The following is a 25166-nucleotide window of genomic DNA, read 5'->3' as shown; positions in this document are numbered from 1 at the left end:
AGTACATTTGCTTCTTGTATTCTTGTTACCAGTAGATTTGTACTGGTTGAGGTCAGAAATGAAGGGAATTATTATTTAGCAACCAAAATGAATTTAAAATTGGTTTTCGTTCGAGGTATTTTGCGATTACGGCGATATGGTGGTGAATTTCTGAAGCTGATATGGCTAGTAATTTAAATATCCCCAAGAAAATTACATTAGGTCATTAGCTACAAAGAAAGAAAAGCCAAATCTAATTAGAAAATGTAGGCATAACAGAGTATCCAACTATTTTAGTGATTTGGATTTAAAGTAGTTAGTGCTTCAGTTGATTTCCGCATGGTTTTCTATGTCGCTAACTTCGTATTGCGTGTTCTGTGTATTGCATTATCGTTTCCTTGATAATATGGCGATTGCATTAAATAACGCCTCCTAGATAGTAACGAAGTAACGGCAATATCGACTTAGGGTCGCCTGTTTTTTGTTTGTTCCTAGTTCATGACAGATTTGAGGAAAGAAATATCAAGGTACATATTCCTTAAAAATTTTTGAAGAAGATCTATGGTTATAGTAGGTGTAGATATTTGTGTTCTGTGGTGTAGATCCTTTGTACGTTGGAAAGATTTGGTTTTCCCGCACTTCTTACTTTACTGGAAATTGAAATCGTAAATGGTGGAATATTACGCGCACCGCGGCTCTTTAAAGGTTGTTAGGCTCCAATTAAAATTGTTTTAAACAGTGAATTTTGTGGTTACTTTAATGAAAACTGGTGAAGTGTAGTGGCATTAAAAAAAATACATTGACAGTGGCTTTCTAGAAACATCAGGATATATCGAATAAGGAGGTACTTTAATTGTTGTTGCATGCGTTATTCAAAAATTGGAGACTCTGACTTATTTTAGATCATATTGACTAATTCACATTAGGTGACGGCATATATAATATGTTCAAATCACGTTACGTAGCTGGTTCATGGGTTGTATATAAACTCTATTTTATTTATTGAGGTAAATATAAATGAATTCAGAAAATTCTGTTTATTTGTACGTCATATGAAATAAAGTTCAATCGCTATGTATGGTAATGAATGATCACAACGCCAATATAATAGGTATTGCATATCAGAAAATACAATTATTTAATACCATTCATTTTGCTATAGGCTGATGAAATGATGTTTTAAATTGTGATACAATGAGGCCATATTTTAAATGAACCTCTCTATAATTTTCAGTTCCAACCGAATTTTCCTTTATTTGTAGTTACGAAGGATTTGTGATGAGATATAAAAATAAAAGTCACAAATTCTGAAATTCTGCAACTAAATACAACTAGAAAGTTTATTTGCCAGATGGCAAAAGGGAATTCCTAGGTTCGTCTGTTTGTTTATTACTGCAATTCCATGAGAATAGAAAATATTATCCTATATTCTACTCCTGAAAGCAATTCTACCCGTATTGGTGTATATTAAGAGGTTGTAAAAGTAAAAAGGATACTCATGAATTGTGGACAGCAATAAAGATGTCTAATATTCTTTTTTGCATAAGTAAACATATGGTGTAGGTATACAATCTTTGTTGTATACCTTCCTATAGTTTGGAATTCTCTTGTTGTTTTTCTTATCTTCAACAGTACCTATAGGACCTTTATATATTACTTCCAGTATTAGTTAAAACTTACAACCAGTGTAGTGAATAAATTTGTTTTATTCAGGATTGTGGGAAGTGTAGTTTTTATATAATATTAATTTCATTGAAGTGAAAACTTCAAGCTTAAACAATAATAATTGACATATCCAATTTGGCAATTATAGTTAGTGATTCGAACAGTTACGCCGGTAAGTCTATATGTAATTCTATAACATGATCATAACTATTTTGCTACCTATTTATTCTAATACACTTTCATCATCTCAGGAAAATCATAGTATACAGAGTGTTCCTAAATTGGAGGTAGGTACAAAGGAAAATGAGAGATAATTTTAAGGAAAAAAGTCCTCTGAACGCAAACGATTTGTTTTTGAGATACAGGGTGTTCTTGTAGTCCTACATTTTTATGATGATTATACCTACCAGTTTATGGAATCTTTATTAATCTTCGCTACAGAATGGGTAAATAAGTACCGAAACTTATTATTAATTTATTCATCACAGCAACTGGATCTTTATAATGATTTGAATTACTATAAAAAATTGTTTGAATTTTTTTTCCAGAAATCGGTAGCAGATACTTCAAAACTACTAGAAACCACAAAGTGTAGTATCGACCAAAGCTTTTCTTTTTAACATTTCTTTAAACTACTAGTAGTCCTCCGAAATAAGTGTTTTGGAGAAAACAAGCGAGCTCCAGAAAAAATATCACCCCTGTAGATTTACATTCAAAATTATCACAGCATGGATAATCTATGCCAAATTTGAGTTGAAGCGAAGATGTCATGAGAAAAAAAAAACTAAGAAAAAAATCAAATTTTAACTTATTAACCCTTATTTATTTCGAAAACAAAGTGTTTGCGAGCCCATGTTCATAGGACTTTTTTTTAATGTACCTTCAATTTGGGAACACCTTGTAGTGTCGTATAATCAAACAATCACAGGTTGATTATCGATTCTTCTAAGATTTCACCTTGTACTTGTTAGTTGAATTGACATATTTAGAAGATACCTGGAATGATAAATCACTATACATTTGTGAAATTTGAAGTGGTTTCAACATAATTACAACACTGAATTACTTAAGAAATTCATTTAATATATTACGTATTTTTTAAACTGGGATACAAGAGCTTGGGGCGATATTATCGCAAAAATATTTACATAAATAAAAATAAATTATAGGAACTTCACATAAGATAAAAGATAACATCACTCATCTGTAATCAATATAGGTGATAAATTGAACCTAAACATTTTTTCTTCGACTGGAATCTGATGTGTTGGTTGTTCTTGGTTGTACCATAGAAGAATTTATCCTCACATGATTAGTGTTTGAGATAACGATGTTGGTACCTCCATTACACCCACAATGGCCATATTGGCTCCACTTTTTTCTGTTTTTTTCATCACTAGGTTGTTGCTTATTTGGATTATCACGATTTTCCCTCGGCGATTCAACATATACGTTGTTTCCGTTATACCGGAACTTTCTCTCAGTTTTAGCTTCACCAAAGTTGAATTTTCCATTGTTTCCAGTATAGTTTATACTTCCGGAACCGCTGTGAACGTCCACTTTGCAATTATCACCAACTATGTCGATATTTCCCTCGTTTTTCTTGATTTTCACACGTATGTTGTTACCCACGAATGTTAAGGGATCACTATTTTCGCCTAGGTCGATTTTCAAGTTGTTTCCGACGTAGTTTTTCATTATACTGCCGTCTATTACTACCACCATATTTTTATGGTCACTTCGAGTCGGATTCGCGCGGTACACTGAATAAAAATGATATCTCAGCCCATCGCGGTGATTCCTTCGATAATACGGTTCTTCACAAATAGAGATTGTGTTTTCGGAAATGGAAAAGGGGGGGGATAATGAATGAATTGTTGATTGAGATTTGCCCGGTCGGCGGTCTTACCAAAGGGGAACCACCAAGTTCTGGTTGTCCACCGCATTAGTCAGCAATGGTATCAGATATCTGGATTGATGACCTCGAAACCATCCTCAGTTCTTGCTCAAACGCAATCGTGATATTGTAGGTACTTTTTATGCTTTGGTTTGAAGGGAATTTTCGAATTTTAATGCGAGAATTGATATACGGAACGGAAGGTGTGATTTTATTGAAACTTCGTTTTTTAAAATTTTTTTAGTAGGAATTTTAGGGCTTGAAATCAAGAATGAATGATTTTCATATTCCAATATTCATTGAATATTATTCAAATAATTGCGGATTGCATTATTCAAATATTCATGAATATTCACTGAATAGTTTAATCAATGAATAATTTTCTATTCATGTTATTCAATAAATATGTAGTTGAATATTCAACGAATAGTTGGATATTTATGAATATTTGTTACTATTCATAAATATTCATTTATTTAGGCCTGGTGATGAGTACATAGCTAGTTGTGTAATTCATCATTCGTAAAGTTACGAATGAAAGTTTGAATGATCATTTAACTCACTATGCAGGAATAATTGAAATGGTTTTTTGTAATTTACTATGTAAAATCCTTTCATTTATATTGAAATAAGGGAAAATTACATAGTTTGAAATTGATGTGATACAATTTGAAAGCCAAATTATTAATTCTGTCAATCTCTTCAATAGGGGTACCCCGGGTACCGGGGTTTTCCCCATAATTTGACCCCCCTTTGTTACTAAAAGAGATACAAAAAAATGTTTTCTACAAAAGTTTCACGAAATCGACTAGTGTTTTCTAAAATGATTTCACAAAATGGAATGTATACAGAGTGTCCAACATATTGATTGCAACTCCATTTTTTCAAATGGAACACCCTGTATATTTTTCTATTTGTCTAGCTTTTTTTTCCCTGATTACGAATATATAACATTTGTTTGGTCTATCTCTCTTATTCTGAGTACACCAGAGTTTCAAATTTTTAGAACCACCTGGCATGCTCAGTAATCAGTTTTTAAGTGGTAGGCTGCGATAACTCAAAATGCCCTTTTATCTCGTTGGCAACGATATAACATACGTTTTTCACTATAAATTGGAATTGGATGCAACTCCATATATTCACTCCTTGTAGCGTTCTTATTTTTATTGTTCTTCACATAAAGTGAAAGTATTTCGAATTTTTCCTCTTCTGTGTAGTGCATATTCGATGAACAGTTTCATTCAATGACAAACATATGTTATATATAGTTACCAACGAGATAACTCAAAAAAGAGCATTTTGAATTATCGCAGCCTTCCACTTGAAAACTGATTACTTAGCTTGCCAGGTGGTTCTTGAAATTTGAAACTGTGTGGTTCTCACAATAAAAGAGTTAGACCAAACATATGTTATATATTCGTAATCAGGGGAAAAAGAGCTAGCCAAATATAGAAAAATATACTGGGTGTTCCATTTGAAAAAATGAAGTTGTAAGTTGTAATCAATATGTTGACCACTCTGTAATTATATTTCGTTTTGTGAAATCATTTTAGAAAACACTATTCGATTATGTGAAACTTTTGTAGGAAACATTTTTTTGTACCCCTTTTTACAAAGTTAAAGGAGGGGTCAAATTATGGTGAAAAACCCGGTACCCCTATTGAAGAGATTGACAGAATGAATAATTTGGCTTTCAAATTGTATCACATCAATTTCAAACTATGTAGTTATACATTTTATTTCCTTCAGTAGTTGAAACTGGTATCTATCTAAAGAAATATTAATAGAATGGGGATGTTTTCAATGAAATAAATATAAAAATTGAATATAATATTCTACTTTCGAATTGTATCAACATGTGATGAATGAATAATAGTCAAAATTTATATCCACACACAATACTTACTTCATCAAACAAAATAATTTATGAGGGTATTCCAATATTCCAAGAATAATGAACGTTTTTATATTAATTTATGTGTCGGATAACAGTAAACTGAGTTCAGTATTACCTGTTCGTTACATAGATCTGTCAAATATTTATGTATATTTATTGCAGAGGTAAACGAAGATCCAGTCCTGTCATGAATAGCCAGGTTTTTTTTGTGTGGAATATTCGAATAAATAATAACTCAATATTCAGTGAATATTAGTTGAATATTCACGATTTCTCATAACAATAATAATGAACCATGAATATTTGTTTGAATGAATTATTCGAATACATTTAAGTATGAATATATTCGAATACAAAATTTCGATAACAAAAGAAAGAAAGCCAAAATGAACTAAAAAATATTGTTGCACAAAACCCAGAGATGTTTACGATTTAATGTTATACCCAATACAATTTTTTTGTTTTGAAAGTTGCATTGCTCCTTTGTCATTTTTTATTATTTCAATCGTTTCTAATGCGTACTAAAATAGTGGAGGAAGAGTTATCGAAGAAGAACCTTTAGGTATAGGGTTTGATTAAGTAACCCCCTCTATTTTTGTACGTAGAATCGATTGAAATAATAAAAAATATAGGTTCTAATTTGAAAATCTTCTCATCGCCACCATTTTTTTCATAAGAATCCCATTAACTCATGAACCGTTGAGTTTTTATCCAAGGTATGACATATTGCCGAAATTTTCGTCAAAAAAGCTATCTAATGATGCAATAATATATTGGGTGTGCCATTTTAAATAAGGAAGTAGTAGTCTGTTTCCGTTTTCCGTGATTAGTTTTTCATACATTTAATAGGCCATCCCGGTACTTAATATTCATGGGTACTTAATATTTATTGCCTGCCATTTGAAGGGTTAGATGATTTCGTAGTTATACCCATATAAAATTTTGTACTGAAAAAATTCCCATTTCGTTGAACCAAAATTTAGAAATCTCTCTCTGAATAGGCATTTGAGTTCAAACAAAATTTTGTGAGGAGGTAAAATAAAATAGATATGGCTCACTCTGGTTTTTTTTCGGAAAAACCAAACAGGGTTGTAAATATCCAATTCCTATCCTTTGTTGTAAAGCTCAAACAATATTTATTTCATTTCCGTTTATGACCTCACTTTGTTCAAATATTATGGTTCCGACCTTTTTAAATATTCCTTAGAATTTCATGCAATAAAATCACTTGGGAATATTTTGAATTGTATGCAGGTATGAATTCAGTCTGATTTTCTTGGAATTTAGAATTGTTAAAATTTATTTATGAAGGAGGATGAGATATTTGAGAAATTTGTTTATGACTATATACTGCCGCATTTATATCTAATGATTCCATGGATTCAATAATCGTCAAGAATTAATCTTTTAGTAGACTCATCAGGCGACATCTATACATATCAAACATAAAGTAAAACCAGTCAAATATTCTGTGTTGAACAGATGTACCGATAGATAGCGCCACCTACCGTATATTACTGAAAAGAGTAGTTCTGAATCGGCGAAAAGCACGTTAAAAGCTGCACAATGCATACTTACCTGGCGTAGGGGTTACCGTGATCAACAAGGCGGTTCCCCCGGAGTGAGGCCCTTTCATTGCACTACGATCGGGCTGACCTCTGCGATTATCCCTAATGCGGATAACTCGGGCGCGTAATTTTTGGTAGTCGGGACTGCGTACGCGCTGTCCCGGATCGAACAAAAAATATAAGTCTTACTAGAGTTAAGCGATACCATCAAACGTGATCGTTACTTTGCGTGCTGTGTTATTAATATTTGTATGAAATACCAAAATATTAGCTCGGTTATCGCTGCTGCTCGAAATGGTGACATTTTCTGTTAATTTCTTTCCTAGCAGGGGTAAATAAGTTATCCAAATAGCCTATTCTTCAGAACTAACAGATTTGAGAAATCCTTATATCAATCATTTTCGACATCGAATAAAAATAATACATATTAGAAATACCTTCCTTGATGAACAAATATACTAGAATAAACTAGATATAGTATACACTCGAATTACTCTCAATCTTCTTGAAAAATTTATCTGGGTATCTAGTTCAAATACTTTTATTCCCGCTAGATATAATAGCAATCGTTGGAAGCTCTGTTAATGTTTTAATATTCGTAAATTATAATTGGTGGATATTTTTTCTCTCCATATTTCGCAATCTAAAACCGTTAAATTACTTGATCTCGAAAATCACAAAAATTTATCATTGAAATTTTATTTGAAACATTTTATAATGTATTATTTTATAATTATAATATAATAATTACATCGAAATATCTCTAGGGTTTTGCCTGAGTAGTTTTGTTATTTTCGAGATCAAGTCATTTGATGGTTTTAGTTTGCGAAATATGGAGAAAAAAAAATATCGACAAATTATAATATACGAATGTTAAAACATTAACAAAGCTTCCAACGATTGCTACTACATCTAGCGGGAATGTTAGTATTAGAACAAGATAACTGAAGAAATCTATAAACGAATCTATTAAAATTCAATTGATACAAGGTACTTCGAATAGATGGAACCCATATCGTTATAATACTCGGAAAAGAGGCTCTCTTTTCTGTAAGTAGCGTCTGAAATTTGTAATCGGTATCGCTTCTCGGCCCTATGGCTAAGATCAAAGTGTAGTATCTGTTCTTATCAGCTTAATATCTGATACGCCCCGCATGCGGGGCCAGTATATTAAACTGATTTTTGGAAATTGACGGCGGTTAGGGGCTTGCTCCACCGCCGTCGCGGGTTGGCCCGGTATTGCAGTACCTCCGGGATCGGCCCACTTTAATAAATCAATACAATTTTTCAATTGAGCGTTAAGAACCTAGTTCCATCTAGATAATTTCTCTAATATTAATTAATCGACCATCTAACCCTGTTAATCAAATAATTTTTTTCATCTGGAATTATGTGATGAAAGTTGAACATGCGTTATGAAATTCACATTGTTCTGAAATTAATATTAACTAAAAAAAATAGCAATACTATACCTTCTTCTTAATTGTTCATGATGGTTAGAAAACAAGAATATTCAATAGTCTAGTAAGTCATGAATTGGAACTGTGGGTGGAATAAAACTTGAGAATAGTAGTACATATTATGAAAATACCACTAAAGACAATTATAATTTAAGTTTGCAACCTATGCTGGAACCAGATTAAACTGAAATTTATCTCGAAAATGCTTTCATGAAAATCCTTACAATCAGTTTCTCCGAATGAGTTCTTATTTAATAACATTGAGTCTCGTGCTGGAATCAATTCCAAATCGGAGCCAAATATTTTTGTTTTATTTATCATTATATTATTTTCGTGCCATTTTGTTTCTATAAAATGAATGTTCGAGTGACCTCGGGTAACATCTATACAATTAATAATTTAGAATAGTTTATTTACATGTTTTCCATGTAATGTATTTTTTTACAATAGTTTTCAGTTAATTATATACAATTAATAGTTCCTGCAATTAATTCATGCTTTACTACAGTTTTCATAAAAATAGGAGCTATAAAAATGTAGAGCCTCCATAAAAAGAATGTTTGTCTCCATCCAATTTATTATTCGGTTACACATTGTCACCTCGAATATTTCTGAAAATGATGACACCAAGCTAATTGGCCGATAACTTGTTAGTTGCCTTTCAATTTTCATCACATTTCTTGAAAATTGGTTTCACTGAGGCCATTTTAATTTTATGTCCAATCGTAGTTTTACCATAGATTTCTGTGAATGAAAATCGGCAGATTTTCTTAAGGCAGAATATGCTTTTCGTTGAAATTTTTGTTATTGTGTCGGATTCTGGTAATTTTCCTCGTAGTATCGCTCACATAATTCAGTTTTTCGTAAAATGTCGATGATATTTTATATCCATACTCTCTTATGGTAGGAATTTGTGTCAATTCGTGGAGTTCGGTGATACGTGTGTATCTGTTTTTATCAAGTATCAATCTAAGTATTTTATTTTGAAATAATTCAAGCTTTAAGGGTGTCGGTTTTAGGTGACACCATGCAGGAGCGGCGTATGTTATGATGGGTCTTATTATTGACGTGTATATGAATTTTTTGTATTCTGTGTTTAGTATATTTCTTCTACACGTTGAAGGGTAGAATTTTCTTGAAAATTGGTTTCGCTAAGGCCATTTTTATGTCCAACTCGAAGTAGAACTATAGATTTCCATAGTCAAATATTCAGTGTTGAACAGGTGTTCCGATAGATAGCGCCACCTACCGTATATTACTGAAAAGAGTAGTTCTGAATCGGGGAAAAGCACGTTAAAAGCTGCACAATTCATACTTACCTGGCGTAGGGGTTACCGTGATCAACAAGGCGGTTCCCCCGGAGTGAGGCCCTTTCATTGCACTACGATCGGGCTGACCTCTGCGATTATCCCTAATGCGGATAACTCGGGCGCGTAATTTTTGGTAGTCGGGACTGCGTACGCGCTGTCCCGGATTTATCATTTAATACAAGTTCTTTTTTCTTTGTGTATTACTAGCTCGCAAAGCAAATATTCATATTCACTCACTCATAATTTGTGCATATGCGAATAATGAATATATCATTTATATTGTGTGTATTTCGGTACCTTAGAACATCTGTTTCTCTAAAAATTGAATTAAAACATGTTATACAGGGTGTTCCACAAGCTCTATGACAAACTTTGGCAGATGATAGCTGCCCTCATTCTGCTATGAATATATAGGTACGATTCGTTTACGTTGAGAATTCACAAGAGATAACAATTATTTAATTATGGTTGAATTCAGAAATATGTTCAATCTTCAAACATTTGATCAACAATAAAAATGATGTTGAATGGAAATAGAAGATCGTATTATTGTTAGTCGGCTTATTATTGATTCAAACATGAAAATAAATTTTGAATGGATTAGTGTAAAATACTTTGATTTATTATCTTATTTATTTCTAATTCTCCTAACTTCTAAATGAAAACAAGTAGGAACTATGCTTTTCGAAAAAAATGTTCAGAATGAACAAAACAAAACAATCATCTGTCAAAATTTGTCAGAGCTTGTTGAAGACCCTGTGTACTCATTCTATGCGATACAGTACGCAAGATTCATCATTTAACAACGTCATATTTTGACTGATAAGATCATCGAAAAGTTCTACTTTTCCTTCGCCGGAGGGAAAAGTGTTGGAATGTCAACGATGAAGTACTTTTCCGTCAGCCGAAGAGAAAAGTGTTGCCTAGCAATGGTAACTAATAACTATGAACTATAGTGGATTTTCCCTACGTCGAATCACAAAGGGGCCAAGATTTCTCTTCGAGTTACGTTTAGTTGGACTTTTTTTTTTTAATTCTTCCATGGAAGTCATTTTTATTCCTTACTGTAAATATGTTATTTGAAAAAAAAATTGTAAACTATGCTACCAATTTTTTACACCATAAAAAAGGTGAATTGCTCTGTCTATTTAAATATGAAAAAAAGTAGGGGTAGCCATTTGGAGAAAAACTGAATGGAAAAAATATTAATTTGAAAACGAATAACTACTTGTTTCTTATTGTATATTTAGAACAAAAATAACGAATAGGTATAAGCAAATAAATGGTCTACTCCACTTTATATTTAATTTAAGCTCTATGCATTTCGGCAAGGTAACTTGCCATCATCAGTTGCTCGAGGCAGTTGTTAAGACGTCAACGATGTAACATGAAACAATATAACGAAATTTGAAAAGAACCTATACTCTCTTTAAAAAAAAAAATTCGTAACAGTCACACCAAACTGCCAAGATATAATACTTAAGTCACTACAATGTAGAATCTAATTTTTTTCATTGATTTTCGACAATATTGAATGAAATAGAGAAAATATCGTCTAATACTCTTTGCAGAAGGCAATTCCAACACTCGATCCTTTGTCGTTCGTATTCGTGTTGGAATAGGAGCCTATTATGATAAATATGGTTTATTTTTGTCTTGGAATAAAATTCCAATTCTAAAAACGAGAAAATTAATAACCAACCGAAAGAAAATTTAAAATAACCGAATATATCATAAAGATATATTATTGTGAAGAAACAGACACAAAGTTGTCAATTTTTTTATATCTATATTGAATTTCTAGAGATGAGCGATACTGTGATTTCTAGATCACGCTGTGAAACGTGAACGTTACTTTATGATATCAGTGAAATTAAAGCGTGTCGTGATTACTGTTTAGGTATCGGATTCAGGTAGGGTCCATGCTTGTTATTATTATTTATATGAATCACCCAAACCTTAGCTTGTTATCTCTGCACCTCGAATTGGTCACTGTTATGTTAATTCCTAATAGGGATAAACGAGCTAGCTAAAGATGTTTAATCTTTAGAGGTAACAGATTTGTGGAATATGGATATGAATAATTTGGACATCGAGAAATAAATGATATATATACAATAATTCACATGTGAATATATATTGAAAATATTGAGTGGCTAATACTGCATTAAAAAAAAAAGAGAAAAACAGAAAAAGTAACAATCAGAAATGTACAAAAATATAGTAAAACCAGTCATTGAATAATTCAATTTCCTAAATATATTTGATATTTTCTATTAATTTCTGAGCTCATCAAAGAATTGAGAAATCTTTAAATGGATAGGTATGATTTTTTGGACATAGAATAATAAATATTTAATGGATTCGGTCCTTACTTGGCGGAAATTCATTATAAATAAAATAAAACGAAGTAATTTCCACTATGTTATTTAATTGTTGCTAACAATTAAATAACATAGTGGAAATTACTTCGTTTTATTTTATTTAGAATAATAAATAATAAGCCATATGCATATATTCAGACGTAAATCTATATATTAAAATAATTAAGGGGCTAATACTTTAACAAAAAAATTTGAGAAAAATGAAAAATTTTACAACAAAATACTCAGAAATGGGAAGTGAAATAAGTCATTCAATAATTGAATTTCCCAACTATATTTGACATAATTTTCGGGAAAAATACATTTATTCCCATCCATTCTGCTTTAGTTTGGAACCTAATAGAAGGATGTCTATTTTTCAAATATTTCCTCAAATTTAAAGTGATGGTTTTGAAAGATAATTTCAACTTTCATAAATTACAAGTAGCATAATTCACATCAACTTCTGTGAAGAAAGCTCAAAGATCGCTGGTCTTCCGCCTATTCATTTTTTAGAAAAACTTGTTCTCAAAAATCGCACACACCAACTCTCTCTAATGGTGAAAATTCACAACTAATGAACAATAACGTTAACTTTGATTATCAACAGAGAATACTGGGAAATCAATATCAGTATCAATATCAATTCTAACACTTCTTATATTCAGCTCAAATAGGCAATTGTAAAATGAACAGTGAAATATCATCAAATCCACTAGCAGCTAGGAGAGGGGGCTTTGGGGCGGCAGCCCCCCTCAAAGATACCAACGATTCGGAGAAGTTTGTCAATAGAAAAACCATTATGCCTCTAACGTGTTTTCGTTTATTTTTTATAATACAGTACCATTTTTTGCTCAGGTCGGAACTTCAATATACAACGAATTTCTTCGGGGCTTCATTATCAAAGATAAGCATAAAATTGGAATTTTTTGCCACCACCAATTATGCAGTAATTCAGTAGTTATTATTTTTTTGTAGCAAGTTCTACTGTTCAATAAGTCCTACAAATATACTTCCTAAAGCCTGTGAAGTTGCCGACGGATTCTGGGATTGTCATAAAAATATGCAATTAGGTATGTTAGTCGAAAAAGGTTCCGAAGCAATAAAAACATCAGGCTGTCTTCATAATTTACGATTGCAACGGACGATGATATGCCCTGAAAAGATAATTGAAATGTTCAAACTGTGATCCCGTCACGCTCTGTATTCGTTTTGCGGAATCGTGACTACCTGTGACATTCTGATATCAGTGATTGAATCACAGTTCGTGAAATATCGCTCATCTATAAATATCCTTCATCGATTAGACTCTATATACACGTTAAAAAATATATTATGTTGGTTTGCTTGGGCCGATCCCGATGGTCAACCCAAATTCCAAAAATTGCGAGTCCCCACTGACACCGCGTCCGATGCCAGTGGGTCACACTGATTATAATGATCACGAGTATTTGAAGCTACTAGAAGATGCAAGTTCTTATTTTCCGAGTATTATACTTTCTTGAATTCCATCTATCCGAAATACCTGTTATCCATGAAATTTCAATTCACTTATTCACAGATTTCTCTTGACGTATTATAAAAAAAACCTGACGTTTCCGCTAGATGTAGCGTTATCGTGGCTTGCTTCATTATTTATCGATTTATTACTGGTACACATAAACATAATTTTGTCTGACCGAATTACTTTTCTAAATATTCAGTTCAGTTTTCTCATCTTCATATAATTGTGGAATCGACACATGAGAAAGAATGCTACAAAGCTAGCAACTGCAACGATGCACGTTTTTAAGACCCACAGTCTGCCTCGAAGTGAAGTGCATCGAGTTCTTGCATTTTCTTTCCATGTGAAGACCTAAGTTAGTTATAAGAGAGACTTGTTACTGAAATGTCATAATCTTTAACTCGATTTTTTGTACAATTCTCAATCTCCAAAAGTATTAGTCCTATAGCTCCATAGTTGTATGATATATTGAAAATTGATATATGTATTATAATACATATATAAATATATAATATATTATATATTATAATATATTGTATTTTAAAAGTTGAAAATAGAATTTCTCTAATTCTGTGGTTATTCCGTTCATTCTTCCACATCTTGTAGAACAAAATCGTGCGAGAATATATCAGAAACGCACAGTTTTCATGGTTATATTTTATTATTCTATGTTGGTACTCCGAACTTTCCGCCACGGCTTTATCTGTCAATTCATCAATTTGCCTTAAGGAAATCAGTTCTGCCAACCAACATTTTTCAATGCAAAAATCACTAAATTATATTTATGGAAATATTTCATTAATTTCAATGAAAATGCAATGAATTAGAGAAAATAATGTATAATACTCGTACAGAAGGCTCATTCTACCACTCGTTCATTCCAAAACTCGCCACTTCGTGGCTCGTTTTTGAATTTTGAACTCGTGAAAGAATATCAATGCCTTCTGCACTTGTATTATAAATAACTATTCTCTAATTCTGTGGTTATTCCGTTCATTCTTCCACATCTTGTAGAACAAAATCGTGCGAGAATATATCAGAAACGCACAGTTTTCATGGTTATATTTGATTATTATATGTTGGTACTCCGAACTTTCCGCCACGGTTTTATCCTTAGAATATAGATAGATGTTATTAATGTTCTAAGGTTTTATCTGTCAATTCATCAATTTGCCTTAAATAAATCAGTTATGCCAACCAACATTTTTCAATGCAAAAATCACTAAATGATATTAATGGAAATATTTCATTAAAAATGCAATGAATTAGAGAAAATAATGTATAATACTCGTACAGAAGGCTCATTCTACCACTCGTTCATTCAAAAACTCGCCACTTCGTGGCTCGTTTTTGAATTTTGAACTCGTGGAAGAATATCAATGCCTTCTGCACTTATATTAAAAATAACTATATTATATGTTGGTTTGATACTGGGAACTCTTCTGCCAATCTGCCACGGATTTATCTATCATCTGTTAAATTCTCTCTGTACCAACTACCAACCCACAGTGTTCATCAAAAGCCACTAAATGATAATTATGAAATTATTCCATTATTTCAATAAAAATTCAGCGATTTAGAGATAATTATGTATAATACTCATAATGATAAATAAAAATTGAAAAATTGTCTCCAGGTTTTTGTTTTAGTACTTTTGTAATTACCGAGTTCGAGTCAATTGAAGGTTACATTTAGCGAAATATGTAATTGTAATAAACGAATATTAAAATACCATAGACTTATAATATTGTTATTATAGGTCTATAATATTGTTATTATAGGTCTATTTAAAATACTTAGTTTTCAACGATGGATGCTACATCTAGCGGGAACGTTACTAGTTGGACAAAACGCCGGTGAAATCTGTAATTGGTTCAATTGAAATTTAATTGATACAAGGTATTTCGAATAGATGGAACCCATATCGTTATAATACTCGGAAAAAAGGCTCTTTTTTCTGTAAGTAGCGTCTAAAATTTGTAAACGGTATCGCTTCTCGGCCCTATGGCTAAGATCAAACAACAACTTCGTCATTTTGGCCTATGCGGACGATCTAGTGCTGGTATCCGACACGCCCGAAGATCTGCAGATCGTCCTTGACTGCGTTGGAGAGACAGCAGCTGCCTGTGGCCTCACCTTTAAACCCGGAAAGTGCGCGTCCCTCACCTTGGACTGCCGGCGCAGACATACCTGCCGTGAGCTCAGTTACTCGATACAGGGTAAACAGTTCCCAGCCCTGGAGGAAGGTCAGGCCTACGAGCACCTGGGAATTCCGACGGGCTACCACGTCGACCAATCTCCCGAGGACACCATCGACAGGATGACCAGAGATCTACAAAAGCTTGACGAATCTCTGTTGGCGCCGTGGCAGAAAATCGATGCCCTCAGCACTTTCATCCTGCCAAGAGTCTCCTTTGTCCTGAGGGGTTGTCATGTCCAGAAGAGCCGACTTGGGGTGCTTGACAAGCGGGTGAAAAGAGCCCTGAAATCCTGGATGAACCTCCCACAGAGAGCCAGCCCGGAGATATTATACGTGCCGATGAAGAGGGGCGGCGCTGGAATTCTGCCAATGACGGACCTGGTCGAGGTCGCATCTATTGTTCAGGCCTTCAAGATGCTGACCTGTCCCGAGGCCCTCGTCCGCGACACCGCCAACAGTCAACTCCGGGAGGTGGTCCAGCGCCGGATAGGCCGTGTCCCATCGGTCGACGACCTGGCCCGTTATCTGTCGGGAGACCTTGAGGGAGAGTTCGGCAGAGATGGTGGCGACATCTCGTCGCTATGGTCAAGAGCGAGAAACGCGACGAGAAGACTCTCGAAAAGACTGGAGATGGGATGGACTACCACCGATTCATTCCTGTCCATCCAGATTGGGGGGAACAATGCACCGGATGGCCAGACGATAACTCGTCAGAATCTTGAGTGGAGACTCAAGGACGCGGTGAGAAATATGTATGCGTCATCCCTGTGTCGAAAACCGGACCAGGGTAAAACATTCAAGTGCTTCTCGAGGAGTGCCGCCAGCAATCACTTCACGAGGAGCGGATTCGCCACCAGATTTTGTGACTGGCGCTTCATCCATAGAGCCAGACTGGACTGCGTCCCCCTCAATGCCACTCGAAGGTTCGGGAGTGGAGACAGGCGATGTCGGAGGTGTCAAGACCAACCAGAAACTCTGCCACACGTGTTGAATCACTGTAGAATTCACTCAGCGGCGTGGCAGAAAAGACACAACGCCGTTCAGGATAGACTGGTCAAGTCTATCCCGGACAGGATGGGGACTGTACATGTGAACAGGCAGGTCCCCCTGGTTGCCTCCAACTTGAGGCCCGACATCGTCATCGTCAACGAAATGGAGTCCAGAGTCGCCATCATTGATGTAACGATTCCATTTGAGAACGAGCCTCAAGCCCTCATCAGAGCAAGGGAGCTTAAATTGGAGAAATACGCTGGCCTTGCCGAGGACTTGAGAGCTCGGGGTTTTGAGACGACGGTGGATGCACTGATTGTTGGAGCATTGGGTACGTGGGACCAGGAGAATGAGGCCGTCCTGAGAAGATGTGGTACGTCCCTTAAATACGCCACCTTGATGCGTCGATTGATGTGTAGTGACGTCATCAGATGGTCCCGGGATATATACATCGAGCACGTCACTGGGGTGAGACAGTATACCTGAATTTACTTGCGTAGAGTGTTTCATTTCTAGTTCCTATTCCTATACCTGTATTTGAGATTCAACTGTGATATATAAGCCTGTGATAGGATATGTTATTGTTTGGCAAGTTTTTTTAATCTGTAACATAATTTTTTTTTTCCTTCTTTCAATTTATTCATATACAAATATGCCAGAGGCGATGTGTGATATTTAATTGTCTGTGATATGGTCTGTTGATGTTGATTAGTTTTTTATGAGATTTTATCTAGTCTAATGTGAGATTATACCATTTTTTATGTTTGATATGAAATTCTTAAACTTTGACTGTTTATTGACGTAAATTATTTTGAATTATATACTGATTATACCAGGTTAGTAATCCCTGTTGGAAAAACAAATTTTATAACTTGTAAGAAACTGTAGAACTTGTAAGATTATTTATTAATAAAAGTATCAATCTGTTCTTATCAGCTTAATATCTGATACGCCCCGCATGCGGGGCCAGTATATTAAACTGATTTTTGGAAATTGACGGCGGTTAGGGGCTTGCTCCACCGCCGTCGCGGGTTGGCCCGGTATTGCAGTACCTCCGGGATCGGCCCACTTTATCTAATTAATATCAATATGAGTTAAGTTCTCATGAAATCATAAACTTTGTTGAGACTGATTCCATCCTAATGCATTTTCGGTGGTTGTACAAACACTTACTCATTTAACTACAGTGGCGACCCGCGTGGTCATCTTTTTAATTGGCTCAGCCTAAATATGGCGGCATTTTGTTTACATTCTGCGTTTACCTGATATTTGGGATTTATTCTTAATATAAAGCCCACTTTATTGAGGCACTGTAGCAAATTTGTTCAAGGCCGTTGCTAGAAAAAAATTTCGGAATGGGGTCCGTTGACTTGAGCTCTAGAAAATATTGTGTAGTTTGCAACCAATAATGTACAATCATATAATTCAGTCACCGGAAGATTTTTAGGTTCAATCAGTCAAAAATCTCGAAAAGATGCATCTTACGGAAAAATATTGCGAATGAAAGGTTGATGGTTTTTAGGGGAAGTCCACTTATTTTATTTTATTTATTTTTTATTTAATAATTACACCAGTTCACAGCCCAGGCCAATTACAGAATGGGAAAACAAATATACAAGAAATGAAACTTAAAAGTTATATACTGAAAATAAAAAACATAATAAAACCCAAAACAAATCAAATGGAGCCTGGCTTGAGCGAAAAAAAAAACCCATTGAGAAAAAAAGCTCATGCCTAACTACCCATAGTGAAGCAGTGATCCCAGAACAGCCTTCCTTATATCAGATTGGTTACAATGAAAAATATCAACAATATGCTGGATGGTCATGTAGTCATGACATATACAGAGGCGAAAAAAGAAGGACGTTAGAGCGTGGAAAAGGTAGATAAAATGTAGTTGGGCTGCGTACAGACAGTCTAGGAACATGAAGATCAACTAGTGATAGCAAATAGGGACAGTCGATTAATGAATTTCTAATAAAGAGTATACCCAAGTAGGTACGACGCCGCTCTAAAGAATCAACTTGGAATCTACTCAACAACTGATCATGTGGTACACCACGGCTTGGATAAACACCATCGAGCCTAAAACTAACGTACTTCAAGTACCGCCTCTGTATATTTTCCAAACCTTTGATGTGTACATTATACCCAGGGCTCCAGACTACGCATCCATACTCAAACTTTGACCTCACAAGCGCATTGAATAAAACAAAATATGTAACCGCATCCCGGAACCATCCTGAATTTCTCATGATGAAACCCAGAGCCTTGAAGCCACTCGAAACAATAGTACGCACATGGGACGTAAAACAAAGTCTCTGATCAGCGTTGCCGTTCGTACGATAATTATCGTTTTGTATGATAATTTGCTGCTCAGTACTATGTACGATACCGCATGTACGATAATATTGTTTTGTACGATAATTTCAGTGTACCTATCATTTGAGCTAAAGTGTCCATAAATACTAAAAATATAATGAAACTCAGTATGGCCAGATTTAGTAGAAATCTACTTTTTCAGTAGATTTTTCGCATATTCATGAAGTTTTTAGTAGGAAGAAATCATTTGGTAGATTTAAGTAGTTTTAAAAATCTAACCGAGACGGTTGGGAATGTCTAGATTCTAGAATGTTCCGATGAATCAATTCATCGTTCATTGGGGTTCTACGTTCTACGTGAATCTAGAAGAACAAACCTACTCAAACATAATAAAATCTTAAAACTTCTTTGGTGGCTGTCGGCTGAAAATAAATACAAATAATCAAGGAATATCCGAAGGGTAGGTGCCTCATTAAAAACAGATGGAGTTCAAACTTCAGTTGAAAATACCATTATCTCATATTTGGTGTTCCATTTAGTGAAATAAAATTGTTGTAACAGGAATTTCATTGACATATTTGAATGGCTGAATATTTCAGATTTGAATATATTCATTTCACACAACAAAATCGTTTTTTTGATGACCTTTACTTTATTGAGAATTTTTACGAGGATATTTCTTCGTATTTCCAATCAATTCAATTATTAAGATTCATATTATTTTATAATATGTGGCTATGGGAGCAAATGTTCAAAGTTGAAAGCACATAACAAAGACCATCAAAAATATACTGCCATTTCAATTAAAAAGGGAGTATCTGCAAAAAAGCACACTATAGATATATTGAATTAATATGAAAAAGAAATTCATGACAATACATGTTAATTAAATTCATTAATTTTAATTCAGAAAGACTATTGAAGTCAAATATAATTATCAAAATAAATTTGTTACTTGAAATCGTACTTACTTGAATGGAAGAGGTTTTGGCATAAATGAACTTCCCTCTCATATACACCTTTATTTGCAACATTTTTCCGTCAGATGTTTCCTTTCCAAGATTTTTGACTGATTCAACATAAAAAATTACTCGGTATATACTTAATTCACAAAATAGATCTGATTTTTCATACATTGCGCTCGAGGAATACACAATTTTTTTTAGGCCTTTGTCAGTTATTTTTTCAGAGAAATGGCAAATAACTCGAGAACTACTCAAGATAGCTCGGGAAATGATCGTATGAATTATTGAGAAATACTTCTGAATATGCAATGAAATAAAATATTCAATTTGGAAAAGCTGAGAGTATTTTTGGTGAAATTAGAATCCTGTATTTCTGAAGAAAATTTGCCTTGGTTCTATATACAATCAAAATCAGGCCGAATAATTTTAATTTTGACAGAGTATTAGTTCAGTTCAGTCAATTGTATTCTTATCTTTGATGAAGCTTTTTAGGCACAATTTGAAGGAATTGTCGCCACTGTGTTTTATTAGGTCACTGTAGTTGTAGTTACAAAAAGAGGAATCAAGATGGTTCGGGTGTCAGAGTAATAAACATGGATAGAGGGAGCATATGTCATTTTCAGTGAGAAAATTTTGTTCCCAACATGAACTATCAAATTTGACGTGAAGCGCGCGGAAATGAAAACATATCAGTGATACGTGATATTTCACTCAATTCGCGAGTTTCTCCATAAAGAACGTACTTCTTATGTCCCATAGTGAATCAACGTTCCATATTACCTCAAAATATATTGAAATAAATACCTTAATATATCAGAAATTCAGAAAACAAATTTCAAGCGCGCCAAACGATGTGAAACAACGGATGACACTAGGAGAGCAAAAGTGCCAAATCTTGGATTTCAGTAGGTAGATATAGAAAATAATAAATATTCTTCTTATTGTAAATTCGACAAATAGAAAAAATATCGGATTCCAAATATTCAAATTTGCATATTTAATCGAGAATCACTCAAATAACTATATTTCATTCAATACATCGAGATAGAATAGAGAGGAGACGACATCGCGTGACTTAAAACGGAACCACTTCGCCATTTTGGATGTAGATCTCTTTTGACCAATAACATTTCATAACAGAACAGATCCGTATTCACAATTTTTGCATATCTGCATATCCATCTTCACCATACACTAAATATATTATAATTTATATGGCAGGATATGTTGTATATTATTCGAAAAAAAAATGTGAACAGGGTGTCCGGGAAAATGTGAGAAATCTGTCGGATTCAGATAAAACATAAAAAAATAAGATGACGAGTTCCCATCATTTTTTTTCCTAGCGGTCCTCCCTACGGAGATACGGACCAGATTGTACATTTGTACATGGAGTAGAAAAAAACAAATTTGGATAGCTAATTTAAATTCAAGGGCAGTATTTTTAGAGGTCCTACTACTGTTTGTCACATCAAATATTCTTTTAATTATATTAAGTAGTTTGAAATTTATTCCAGTAAAATGGATTTCCAGTGACGTCATTTAGGAGGCCATATGTCTGTAGGGAGGGCCGCTAACCTAACCTAACCTATTGTATATTAGTGAAAAGAGTAGTTCTGAATAGGGAAAAAGCACACACAAATAGGACATCAAGTCTATAAAAAATTTTGTACAAGGATTACGTAATTCGGTTTTAAATGTGTTCAGTTATATACAGGAAAATAAAAATAAAAAACCTGCTCGAGAAAATTTGAAGAAACTATATACAAAATGTACACAATTCATATAGACTGCATGAAAATCGGCAGATTTTCGTAAGGCAGAATATGCTTATCGTTGAAATTTTTGTTATTGTGTCGGATTCTGGAAATTTTCCTCGTAATATTGCTCACATAATTTAGTTTTTCGTAAAATGTGATGATATTTTATCAACATACTCTCTTATGGTAGGAATTTGTGCCAATTCGTGGAGTTCGGTGATACGTGTGTATCTGTGGTCATTGACGTGTATATGAGTTTTTTGTATCCTCTGTTTAATTTATTTTTTCTACGCGTTAAAGAGTAGAATTTTCTTGAAAATTGGTTTCGCTAAGGCCATTTTTATGTCCAACTCCAAGTAGAACTATAGATTTCTATAGTCAAATATTCAGTGTTGAACAGGTGTTCCAATAGATAGCGCCACCTACCGTATATTACTGAAAAGAGTAGTTCTGAATCGGGGAAAAGCACGTTAAAAGCTGCACAATTCATACTTACCTGGCGTAGGGGTTACCGTGATCAACAAGGCGGTTCCCCCGTAGTGAGGCCCTTTCATTGCACTACGATCGGGCTGACCTCTGCGATTATCCCTAATGCGGATAACTCGGGCGCGTAATTTTTGGTAGTCGGGACTGCGTACGCGCTGTCCCGGATATATTATTCAATACAAGTTCTTTTTTCTTTGTGTATTACTAGCTCACAAAGCAAAGATTCATATTCCCTCACTCATATTTTGTGCATTTCGGTACCTTAGAACATCAGTTTCTCTAAAAATTGAACTAAAACATGTTAAACAGCGTGTTCCACAAGCTCTATGACAAACTTTGGCAGATGATAGCTGCTATGAACATATAGGTACGATTCGTTTACGTTGATAATTCACAAGAATGGGATAACAATTATTTAATTATGGTTGAATTCAGAAATATGTTCAATCTTCAAACATTTCATCAACAATAAAAATGATGTTGAATGGAAATAAAAGATCGTATTATTGTTGATCGGCTTATTATTAATTCAAACATGCAAATAAATTTTAAATGGATTAGTGGAAATTACTTTAATTTATTATCCTATTTATTTCTTATAAACAAGTCCTACAAACTCGACACTTATTATGATAGTTATTATAACTATTACTATTTCGTGAATTACAAGCGGCATAATTCACATCAACTTCTGTGAAGAAAGCTCAAAGATCGCTGGTTTTCCGCCTATTCATTTTTCAGAACAACTCGTTCTCACAAATCGCACACACCAAAATACAAAAACAATAGTGAAAATTCACGACTAACGAACAATAACGTTAACGAATACTAACTTTGATTATCAACAGAGAATACTGTGAAATCAGTATCAGTACCAATTTTAACACTTCTTATATTCAGCTCAAATAGGCAATTGTAAAATGAACAGGGAAATATCATCAAATCCAGTAGCAGCTAGGAGAGGGGGCTTTGGGGCGGCAGCCCCCCTCGAAGATACCAAAGATTCGGAGAAGTTTGTCAATAGAAAAACCATTATGGCTCTAACGTGTTTTTGTTTATTTTTTATAATACAGTACCTACCATTTCTTGCTCAGGTCGGCAACTTCAATATAGAACGAATTTCTTCGGGGTTTCATTATCAAAGATGAGCATAAAATTAGAATTTTATTGCCACCACCAATTATGCTGTAATTCAGTAATTATTATTTCTTTGTAGCAAGTATTATTGTTTAGAGCAAGTCCTACAAATGTACTTCCTGAAGCCTGCGAAGTTGCCGACGGATTCTGGGATTGTCATAAAAATATGCATTTATGTTAGTCGAAAAAGGTTCCGAAGCAATAAAAGCATCAGTGTGCCTTCATAATTTACGATTGCAACGGACGGTGTTATGCCCTGAAAAGATCTGTGAAATTTTCAAACTGTGATCCCGTCACGCTCTGTATTCGTTTTTCGGAACCGTGACTACCTGTGACATTCTGATATCAGTGATTAAATCACAGTTCGTGAAATATCGCTCATCTATAAATACCCTTCATCGAATAGACTCTATATACACCTTATAAATATATTATGTTGGTTTGCTTGGGCCGATCCCGATGGTCAACCCAAATTCCAAAAATTGCGAGTCCCCACTGACACCGCATCCGATGCCAGTGGGCCTAACTGAAGATAATGATCACGAGTATTTGAAGCTACTAGAAGATGCAAGTTCTTATTTTCCGAGTATTATACTTTCTTGATTTCCATCTATCCGTAATACCTATTATGAATGAAATTTTAATTCACTTATTTGCAGATTTCTCTTGACATATTATAAAAAAAAACCTGACGTTTCCGCTAGATGTAGCGCTATCGTGGCTTGCTTCATTATTTATCGATTTATTACTGGTACACATAAACATAATTTTGTCTGACCGAATAACTTTTCCAAATATTCAGTTCAGTTTTCTCATCTTCATATAATTGTGGAATCGACACATGAGAAAGAATGCTACAAAGCTAGCAACTGCAACGATGCATGTTTTTAAGACCCACAGTCTGCCTCGAAGTGAAGTGCATCGAGTGCAAGTTCTTGCATTTTCTTTCTCGATCTATGTGAAGTCCTAAGTTGGTTATAAGAGAGACTTGTTACTGAAATGTCATAATCTTTAACTCGATTTTTTGTACAATTCTAATACTTCTTATATTCAGCTCAAATAGGCAATTGTAAAATGAACAGTGAAATATCATCAAATCCACTAGCAGCTAGGAGAGGGGGCTTTGGGGCGGCAGCCCCCCTCAAAGATACCAACGATTCGGAGAAAGTTTGACAATAAAAAAACCATTAAGCCTCTAACGTGTTTTCGTTTATTTTTTCTAATACAGTACCATTTCTTGCTCAGGTCGGCAACTTCAATATACAACGAATTTCTTCGGGGCTTCATTATCAAAGATAAGCATAAAATTGGAATTTTATTGCCACCACCAATTATGCAGTAATTCAGTAGTTATTATTTCTTTGTAGCAAGTATTATTGTTTAACATGTCCTACAAATATACTTCCTGAAGCCTGCGAAGTTGCCGACGGATTCTGGGATTGTCATAAAAATATGCAATTATGTTAGTCGAAAAAGGTTCCGAAGCAATAAAAGCATCAGTGTGCCTTCATAATTTACGATTGCAACGGACGGTGTTATGCCCTGAAAAGATCTGTGAAATTTTCAAACTGTGATCCCGTCACGCTCTGTATTCGTTTTTCGGAACCGTGACTACCTGTGACATTCTGATATCAGTGATTAAATCACAGTTCGTGAAATATCG

General features: G+C 34.3%; 2 protein-coding genes, 4 non-coding genes and 1 pseudogene across 6 annotated transcripts; 6 read left to right on the top strand and 1 right to left on the bottom strand.

Moving 5' to 3' along the window:
* Nucleotides 1-2706: 2706 nt before the first annotated feature.
* LOC123678511 lies at nt 2707-3550 on the bottom strand. Its single transcript, XM_045615558.1, has one exon. The coding sequence runs from the start codon at nt 3367-3369 to the stop codon at nt 2878-2880; it is 492 nt and encodes a 163-aa protein (XP_045471514.1). The 5' UTR covers nt 3370-3550; the 3' UTR covers nt 2707-2877.
* Nucleotides 3551-7008: 3458 nt separating this feature from the next.
* Nucleotides 7009-7170, top strand: LOC123679363. Its single transcript, XR_006747379.1, has one exon. It is a non-coding gene; the product is annotated as a U1 spliceosomal RNA (small nuclear RNA).
* Nucleotides 7171-8085: 915 nt separating this feature from the next.
* LOC123679375 lies at nt 8086-8276 on the top strand. Its single transcript, XR_006747390.1, has one exon. It is a non-coding gene; the product is annotated as a U2 spliceosomal RNA (small nuclear RNA).
* Nucleotides 8277-9777: 1501 nt separating this feature from the next.
* LOC123679362 lies at nt 9778-9939 on the top strand. Its single transcript, XR_006747378.1, has one exon. It is a non-coding gene; the product is annotated as a U1 spliceosomal RNA (small nuclear RNA).
* Nucleotides 9940-12827: 2888 nt separating this feature from the next.
* On the top strand, nt 12828-17319 carry LOC123677926 (uncharacterized protein T26G10.4-like). The gene is made up of 2 exons (XM_045614666.1): nt 12828-12919; nt 15657-17319. The coding sequence occupies exons 1-2, from the start codon at nt 12828-12830 to the stop codon at nt 17317-17319; spliced, it is 1755 nt and encodes a 584-aa protein (XP_045470622.1).
* Nucleotides 17320-17731: 412 nt separating this feature from the next.
* On the top strand, nt 17732-17907 carry LOC123679379 (annotated as a pseudogene).
* A 4461-nt stretch (nt 17908-22368) lies between these two features.
* On the top strand, nt 22369-22530 carry LOC123679369. The gene has a single exon (XR_006747385.1). It is a non-coding gene; the product is annotated as a U1 spliceosomal RNA (small nuclear RNA).
* The last annotated feature ends 2636 nt before the right edge of the window (nt 22531-25166 follow it).

Source organism: Harmonia axyridis, chromosome 4, assembly GCF_914767665.1.
Source record: "Harmonia axyridis chromosome 4, icHarAxyr1.1, whole genome shotgun sequence".
In the NCBI taxonomy this organism is placed as follows: domain Eukaryota; kingdom Metazoa; phylum Arthropoda; class Insecta; order Coleoptera; family Coccinellidae; genus Harmonia; species Harmonia axyridis.
Note: the sequence above shows the minus strand (reverse complement) of the source record. Positions and strands in the feature narration are given on the sequence as shown.